Below are 8995 nucleotides of genomic sequence, written 5' to 3' on the forward strand. Positions count from 1 at the left end.
TTCTTCAATGGATGTTTCCATGTCTACTTTTTCTTCTTTTACGTCTTCATTTCACGATTCATCAACCGAACAATTAACCTGTTCTAAATAAAACACCAATTGTTAATATCAATACAGAGTAGAGAACGAGATGTTTAAACAGAGTTCAGAGAGTAATTGTTACCTTGATTGTCTTGATTAATCTGTGCGTTTCATCTTCTAAATCCAAATGATATCTACAGAACTCGAATCAACTTCTCAGTCCCCTTTGAACTCGCCAAATTGGGAACATCGAAACCTAGACTCTTCTTTCAATGATCGACTTTTTTTTTCCATCGTATAACAGTTTTTTTTCCTGCGTAAAGTGGTTATTAGATTTATTTGGGCCTTAGTCAATTTTTGAGTGTCATTTGGGCTACAAAATTAAGTGCTTACAGATTAATAATTTCACAAACATTGCCAAAGCCCATTTATAAATAATATAAATTGATGTCAGTATATAAATGTTTTTATCTATATTAGTAAAAATTAAAATATTATAAAACCCTATAAATTCGTATTTTATAATATACATAAAGTATGTCAACTTTATTTATTTATAAATAAATATTTATAATAGTTTAATATGAACATATGCATTTATAAATATGTTTACAAAATTATCCATGCAAAACATATCAAATCATTTTTTTTATTCAATACAAAATTAACTAAAAACCGTTGACAAAATATATGATTAACAAACATATATTCAACAATTTAAATATATATAACAAACTTATATCATCATTTAAACATTTAACATCACCTTATAATAGCAGAGTAGTATCTAATATCTCAAATACATAACCTATAAAAAATCTTATGTTAAATTTTAAACCGAAACAAACACCCGCGCGGGCGCGCGGGTCATGGTCTAGTTGCTTGTTAAAGTAGATCATTATTTAATTCAACCATTTCATTTTGATTGTAATCTAGAAAAAAGCATTATTTAAAGTTGTATTTTTGTAAATTTCCGTAGAAGGGACGAATAGTATACGTGGTGAACATTTTTGGAAAAACGTTTTGACAATAGCTACTAACGCTTTAGGCCCTGTTCGTTTGTACATCTGAAAGATGCATCCAGATGGTCCATCTAGATGTCTTATCTAGATGCTCTATCTAGGTGTTGTTCGTCTCTGCATTTCGTTTATCCATCCAAATGAATCATCTGAATGCAACTATGTTTGTTTGCTTTTTTCAACTTACATTTACATCAAGATGAACTTGTTACTAAAATAATTAAAATAGACTTGTTTCTAAATTTTTGGCGGGAAATTGTATTTCCCGGTTTTGACGAGAAATTGTGTTTTTCGAGTTTTGACGGGAAATTGCATTTTCGGTTTGCCGGAAATTACGTTTTTCGGCGAGAAATTGTGTTTTCTCAGTTTTGGTAGAAAAGTGTGTTTTCCAGTTTTGGTGAGAAATTGCGTTTTACCGGTTTTGGCGGGACATTGCGTTTTCCCGGCTTTGGCCAGAAATTGCATTTTTTCCGGTTTTCACGAGAAATTTTGTTTTTCGGTTTTGGCGGGAAATTACGTTTTTACGGTTTTGGCGGGAAATTACGTTTTTACGGTTTTGGCGGGAAATTACGTTTTTTCGGTTTTGGCGGGAAATTACGTTTTTACGGTTTTGGCCAGAAATTGTATTTTTCCGGTTTTGGCAAGAAATTGTGTGTTTTCCGGTTTTGGCTGGATATTGTGTTTTCCCGATTTGGTCAGAAAATGCGTTTTTCCGGTTTTCACGAGAAAATTCATTTTTCGGTTTTGGCGGGAAATTACGTTTTCCGGTTTTGGTTGGAAATTGTGTGTTTTCCGGTTTTGACGGGAAATGGCGTTTTCCGATTTTGGCGGAAAATTATGTTTTCCGGTTTTGGCAGGAAATTGTGATTTCTCGGTTTTGGCGGGAAATTATATTTTCCAGTTTTGGCGGGAATGTGTGATTTCTTGGTTTTGGCTTGAAAGTGTGTGTTTTTCGATTTTGCCGAGAAATTGTGTTTTCCGGTTTTGGCGAGAAATTGCCTTTTTCTGATTTTGACGAACGATTTTGGCGGGAAATTATGTTTTCCGGTTTTGGCGAAATTATCTTTTCCCGATTTTGTCGAGAAATTGTGTTTTTCAATTTTGACGGGAAATTGTATTTTTGGGTTTGGCGAGAATTTTTTTTGTTTTGACAAAAAAAATATCAAATTTTTGGTGAAGACTCACCTTCACTCAGATGCTCCGTGAAGACTCACCCTCATTTGGATGAGAATTTGAGATGAATTTTCATAAATGCAGTTGGGTGATCCATCTGGATATAGCATTTTAATGTACAAAACGAACATCAACTTGCATCTTCACCGAGATGGATCACCCAGGTGAACAAACGAACAGCACCTTAACCAAATTACCTAAGGCTAAATTCATGATGATCACATAACATGGTAGATTTATAACCAAAAGTTAGTCTTCAGTCATATACCCACGAATTTGGAACCAGCTATTTTGAGTGGCTAAGACCATATACTGGGTACAAATTGTTGCCAACATGGTTGCTAACAGAACTTTTGTGTCTTGTTTTGGTTCATTTTAGATTTTAGGGTTCGTTTTGTGTTCTATTATTGTGTTGTGTCTATGAGTTTTCGATGTGCCTTTATTTTCATTTGGATATATCACCACTAATTCTTCAATGATTTCGAGATGCGTGTATAAATCTAAGAGATGAAAATCTCTTGATTGAAAACAAAACTATAGAAAGTTAGAACTCCAGAGTTGTCGAAAAGTCGCTCCCAGGCACGACTTCCAGAGCAAGAGTTTTACCCGCCAGTTCGATGCAGACACCCCTCTGACACCGCTTTCAATTTACGTACTTTTGGCAACAAACAGCTGCAAATACCTCTGTTAATTCAAATTGTTTCTTGATTAAGAAGGGACCGCTGGATAATAAACTACATCGAGTTTTACTTTCCGGTCTCTCCTCCCGCCGACTGCCGGAGGGACCGCTTCAGCCGACTATCTTACCGGAGCCGGCAACGATGAGAACCAGAGAAGGTTCTCTGATGCTCTGTTAGGATTTACACAGCTTCTGAAACAGGGATTCCTGTCCAACAGACTCTTAATTTCTTGAGTTCTCAGCTGAAATTCAGCCCAAAGTCCTGCATAGCTTCGTCAATCAGTGAAAGTGCATCACTTTCTCTCTTTCTCCGACAACCAGAGAACAAAACCGCACTAGAAAACCCATCTCCGGAAGAACCTGCAACCTGCTCCAATGGCTGGAAGACTTTCAAAGGAAGACAAGGGCAAAGGCCTGGCTACAGATTACTACCAAGCTCCGCGAAAACCATCAATCAAAGCGCGCGCTCCGGACAACTCAGCACTCATTCAAAAGTAGTCTCTCACACTCATTGGTAGAGTGACAAAACCAGTCTACTCAAAAGGTTTGGGCGCTCATCTCCTTCTTCACTGAGCTCTGGAAGTCAGACACCATACCAGTCGGCGCGGACCTCGGAAACGGAATGTTCCAATTCCAGTTCGAGAAGGAAGAAGACTTACTAGCAGTCTTGGAGAACAGACCCTACCACTACTCTAGATGGATGGTTATTGTTCAACGATGGGAGCCAACAGTTTCCAAAGACTTCCCTTCTATGATACCTTTTTGGATCAAAGTACAAGGAATCCCGATTCACTTGTGGGCAGAAGAAACAGTGGAAGATCTGGGCAGTAATCTAGGCTTATTTGAGCGTGTGGTGATCACGCAAACGTCAGTGAAGATGAGAGTCCAAGTAAACGGTCTACTACCTCTAATCAAATCCTCAGTTATTGAGTACTCCAATGGAGATAAGGTCACAGCCACCTTTGTTTACGAAAAACTCGAGAGACACTGCTCAAAATGCTTCCGCCTGGACCACGAGCTTCGAGATTGTTTAGTTGCAAAACATCAGGAAAGAGAGAAAAAAGCTCTGGAACTTAAAAACAGAGGACTTACTGAGGAAAAAGAGGCGCTGGATAGGCAAGAGAAAAGAACTGGATCCGACGTCTATCATTTTTCAGCAACTAACCCCAATGGGGAGGAGAACAGAAGGGGTCGGAGCTATGATCCGAGAGAACCGAGATATGATGCTCGCCGGACCCTGGAGGACAGGCGTAGATATCGCTCCAGCTATGAGACATCTAGCAGAGGAGTTAGACGAGAAAACTCAAAAGAGAGGCAACGAAGCTATGATAGCAGGTCCTCTCAACTGAATGAGCCCAAGCAGTATCAGAGGGAAGTTTCTTCTAGGCCCCCACGAGACGAGCCTGACCGGAGAGAGATGAATTACTACTCTCCTATTCAACGAGGCCGGTCTATGACAAGAAGGGAGGAACATGGCAGAGTGCATGATCACAACTCTAGCTCAAACAGATCAAATGTCAACAGTGAACCTCCCCACATCCCACACGAGACTCTCAATGAAGCTAGGGAAGAAGTAAGAGGAGCAATGCTCCAATATACTCAAGTCGCGGACCCAACAGAAAGCGCAGCTCGACGAGAGAGAATGCAATTAGCTGCAGAGAATATGGAAGAATCGGCGATACGCATAGCAGCGAAAGCAGCCTTGATGGAGACAGACAATGCTGGGAAGAATTTTCCACCTGAAACGGAACCATCTGGGGAAAGAATCCCAGCTACTCTTAGACTTGGACCACCAATGGAGAGCAGAACAGAGGAACCAGAACACACAGTGGCAGATTTGCCTCCGGAGCGGGAACAAACTGAGGAAAGAATCCCAATCTCCCTTAGGCTTGGACCCCCAACAACACAAAAAGGAGTGGATGAACAAACAGAGACCACGGGAAAGAGGAAACCAGGACGCCCTCCCGGGTCTCGCAAAGTGCAGCTAAGTCCGAAACAACTTGTTGGTTCCAGCTCCAGGAAGAGAAAAATCCAACAAACAAAAGCTCCCACCGCAAAGAGAAAGCTGAACACTTCAGAAGGCAAAGAGAAGAAACAGACTGGCCGTGCACGCCCATCAAACTCCCGCGATGCGGGGAACTCAACAAACTCGGACAACCGGCCAATATGCAACATGGTTCCTGCAATCTCGAGGAGACAGATGGATTTTCGAAATCCATCTCCTCTCGGTCCTTAAAAGTGGCGAGCTGGAACTGTCAGGGGTTAGGGAATCCCCGGACAGTTCGACGTCTACGGGAGATGAAGCGAGACATCTTCCCCGACATTCTTTTCCTCATGGAAACTAAAAATCCCGATCCTTTCGTCATGAAGAAGACGAAGCAGTTACAGTATGAGAACCAACATCTAGTACCGCCAACGGGTCATGGAGCAGGAGGCTTGGCTTTGTTTTGGAAACAGGAAATTAAACTTCAAATTCTAAGCTCATGTGCAAATTGTATTGATACCTGTGTTGAGTTTGAAGGAAAAACATTTTATACCTCGTTCGTTTATGGTGACACTGATAAACCAAAGCGAAAAGCCCTATGGGATCTGCTGATAGAACGAAGCTTGGCTAGAGATGCCCCTTGGTTTCTGACCGGGGATTTCAATGACTTTCTTAATAACGCTGAGAAAGAGGGAGGACCAGCACGTTCTGAAGGATCCTTCATCGACATGAGATCCTTTTATTCCGAAGGCGACTTGTATGATTTACGCCACTCAGGAGATTTCCTATCTTGGCAAGGCACTAGAGGAACATGCGAAGACACTTATTTAGTACGTTGTCGGCTTGACAGGGCAGCTGCAAATAGCTACTGGGCAGAGATGTTCCCTAATGCTCGATCTCAGTACTTGACGTATGAAGGATCTGACCATAAGCCCATCTTGTCTTTCTTCGAACCGGATAAGAAAAAGAGGCAAGGGCTGTTTCGCTACGATAGAAGACTGAAGAGTAATCCAGTGGTAAAGGAGCTAGTCAAGCAAATTTGGAACTCGGATCCTAATGCATCTGGCAATGACAGAATCAAACTTGTTCGAACTGGTTTGATACAATGGAGCAAACAGCAGTATCAGAACAGCAGAGAACGGATAGAGCAGAAGCGCTTAGAGCTGGAGGAGGCTTTGACAGACCCAGCAAACGACACAGAGCTGATTACTAAAGTGTCCAGCGAGCTCAATGATGCTTACCTCTCAGAGGAGGAGTATTGGCGACAGAGAAGCAGGCTATTATGGCTTAGTCTCGGGGATAGAAACACTGGTTTCTTTCATGCTACAGCAAAGAACCGGAAGCGGGCAAATAATTTTTCTGTTATAGAAGATGTGGAGGGCAACATGGTCTACCAGGAAGATCAAATAGGACAAGTGATCGTAAGTTACTTTCATGACTTATTCCAAGCAATCGAAGGCAACAGAGAGGAGACTGTTCGTTATGCGCTATCACCAATGGTGAATGAGGAGATGAATGAGAAACTAATCTCCATACCGGATGCAGAGGAGATCAGGGAAGCGATCTTCTCAATTCATGCTGATAAAGCTCCCGGACCCGATGGGTTTTCCGCTAGTTTTTTCCACACCAACTGGGATACCATTGGGAAAGAAATAGTGGAAGAAATCCAGGAGTTTTTTATCACCGACAGCCTACCTCCCAGGATCAACGAGACACATCTCCGACTGATCCCAAAATTTCCCAGCCCACAACGAGTTTCAGATTACAGGCCCATAGCTCTATGCAACGTCTACTATAAGATCATCTCCAAGATCTTAACGAAGCGACTCCAGCCATTACTCTCGAGCATCGTTTCAGAAAATCAGTCCGCCTTTGTTCCGGGACGGGCAATATCGGATAATGTGCTCATTACTCACGAGGTATTGCACTATCTCAAGACGTCAGATGCAGAGAAGCGTTGCTCTATGGCGGTTAAAACCGACATGAGTAAAGCTTATGACCGACTAGAATGGGAGTTCATAAGATTGGTGTTCCAGAGATTGGGCTTCCATCCTAAATGGATTTCGTGGATCATGCAATGCGTGTCGACTGTTACGTACTCCTTCCTCATTAACGGTTCACCTAGAGGGAGAGTCACACCGAGCCGGGGTATCCGTCAAGGAGACCCACTCTCACCTTACATATTCATACTATGTAGTGAGGTTCTCTCGGGTTTATGTAACAAAGCACAGGAAGACGGATCACTCAAAGGGATCCGGGTAGCTCGAGGGACTCCTCGAGTAAACCATCTCCTATTTGCTGACGACACAATGTTTTTCGTCCGGGCTAGCAAGGAGTGCAGTGAGGCTTTGAGAAGAGTTCTTAAGCGCTACGAGGAAGCCTCTGGACAAGCGATCAACACGGAAAAATCATTTATCTCGTTCTCCCATAAGACTCCGAGATCACTGAAATTGGTGGTGCAGGATACACTGGCGATACAGAAGGAAGGCGGAGTTGGAAAGTATCTCGGACTGCCGGAACACTTTGGTCGTTCCAAAGGAAACCTTTTCTCCTCCATCGTTGACCGAATACGACAAAAGGCGAGAGGCTGGTCTAACCGATTCTTATCAACTGCCGGGAAGATGACCATGCTTAAGAGTGTGCTTTCAGCAGTCCCGTCACATGCCATGTCCTGTTTTGAGCTTCCGATCTCTTTATGCAAAAGAATCCAATCCGCGCTTACTAGATTCTGGTGGGATGACAGTATGGATAGAAAAAAGATGGCGTGGATCGCATGGGAGAAACTTATAAGACCCAAGGAACAGGGGGGTCTTGACTTTAGGGACATTCAGAGCTTCAATGAAGCTTTTTTTGGCTAAACTCACCTGGAGAATTATAAATAACCCGGACTGTCTGCTGGGACGCATTCTGATCGGAAAGTACTGCCTAACCGAAGACATGCTCACTGTTACAGCTAAAAGTGCCATCTCCCATGGATGGAGAGGAGTACTCACCGGACGCGACATAATCATGAGCAATGCAACCTGGGAAGTGGGCAATGGACTTAGCATTAACATATGGGATAAGCCGTGGCTCAGCTGTGACGCCCAAGAGAGACCCATGGGACCGGCTCCTCTGGAATTCCAACATCTCACAGTCTCTGATCTTCTTCTCCCTGATCGGAGATCCTGGAATGTTGACATGATCCAAATGGTGTTACCTTTTGAGGAAGGGAAAATCCTATCTATCAAGCCAAGCATAACGGGAGCGCCGGACAAACTCTCCTGGTTGGGCTCGAAATCTGGTAGCTACACTACAAAGACAGGATACGTTACTGCACTCTCAAACAGGAAAAACAATAGTGAGATTTCACAGGAAGACTTGACGTACGAGTGGAAGAAAGCGGTTTGGAATTTGAAAACATCTCCTAAGACAAAGCTGTTTGCCTGGAAGGTCTTACATGGTGCAGTCCCCGCTGGAGAAGCCTTACGAGCCCGCCAGATCAGTGTAGATGGGAAGTGTAAGCGGTGCAACTTACCAGAAACTATAGATCACTTGTTCTTTCATTGTACTTTTGCGAAACAGGTGTGGGGATCCGCCCCAGTTTACCCAAGTATTGAGTACACTGAATCTATAGCTTTGAGAAGTCTGTGGAGTGACTTGACGACGAGAAAGAATCTACCGCCTACGGGAGTATCCGAAGGTCAACTAGCCCCTTGGATCCTATGGAGTATTTGGATTGCAAGGAACAACCTGATCTTCAATGGGAACCCTCAACCAGCAGCCGAAACGCTATCCAAAGCCATCGCATTGGCTCGGGAATGGGGTTCTTGTCAAACGACCTCTCATCCCCCAACCAGAAAGCTGAACCCCCCAGGACTTATACCACCGAGCTGCTCACTCATTAGGACGGATGCTGCGTGGAATGAAGAAAAAAAGATTGCAGGTTTTGGATGGACAGTGGAATCACAAAACAGAGTCTCCTCTTACTCTATTTCTGCTCACTATGTGAGGTCACCTTTAGCAGCCGAAGCTTTAGCCCTTCGTGAAGCTTTAGAAAAAAGCAAGGAACTTGGACTTTCAAGAATCAGGTGTGAGTCGGACTCAGCAATTCTCATCAAAGCTCTCAAAACAGATGCA

The 8995-nt window shown here is 43.0% G+C and overlaps 1 protein-coding gene across 1 annotated transcript; it reads left to right on the forward strand.

The window, feature by feature from the left end:
• Positions 1-3514: 3514 nt before the first annotated feature.
• Positions 3515-4241, forward strand: LOC130510043 (uncharacterized). The gene is made up of 2 exons (XM_057006383.1): positions 3515-3841; positions 4050-4241. Exons 1-2 carry the CDS (start codon positions 3515-3517, stop codon positions 4239-4241), a joined length of 519 nt encoding a protein of 172 aa, XP_056862363.1.
• Positions 4242-8995: the final 4754 nt, after the last annotated feature.

Source organism: Raphanus sativus, chromosome 3 (genome assembly GCF_000801105.2).
Source record: "Raphanus sativus cultivar WK10039 chromosome 3, ASM80110v3, whole genome shotgun sequence".
Classification (NCBI taxonomy): Eukaryota; Viridiplantae; Streptophyta; class Magnoliopsida; order Brassicales; family Brassicaceae; genus Raphanus; species Raphanus sativus.

Coding starts and splice junctions, on each gene's coding strand:
- LOC130510043 (XM_057006383.1), top strand. CDS start 3,515: ATGTTCCAATTCCAGTTCGAGAAGGAAGAAGACTTACTAGCAGTCTTG. Junction 3,842..4,049: donor AGTACTCCAATGGAGATAAG/GTCACAGCCACC, acceptor ATCATTTTTCAG/CAACTAACCCCAATGGGGAG.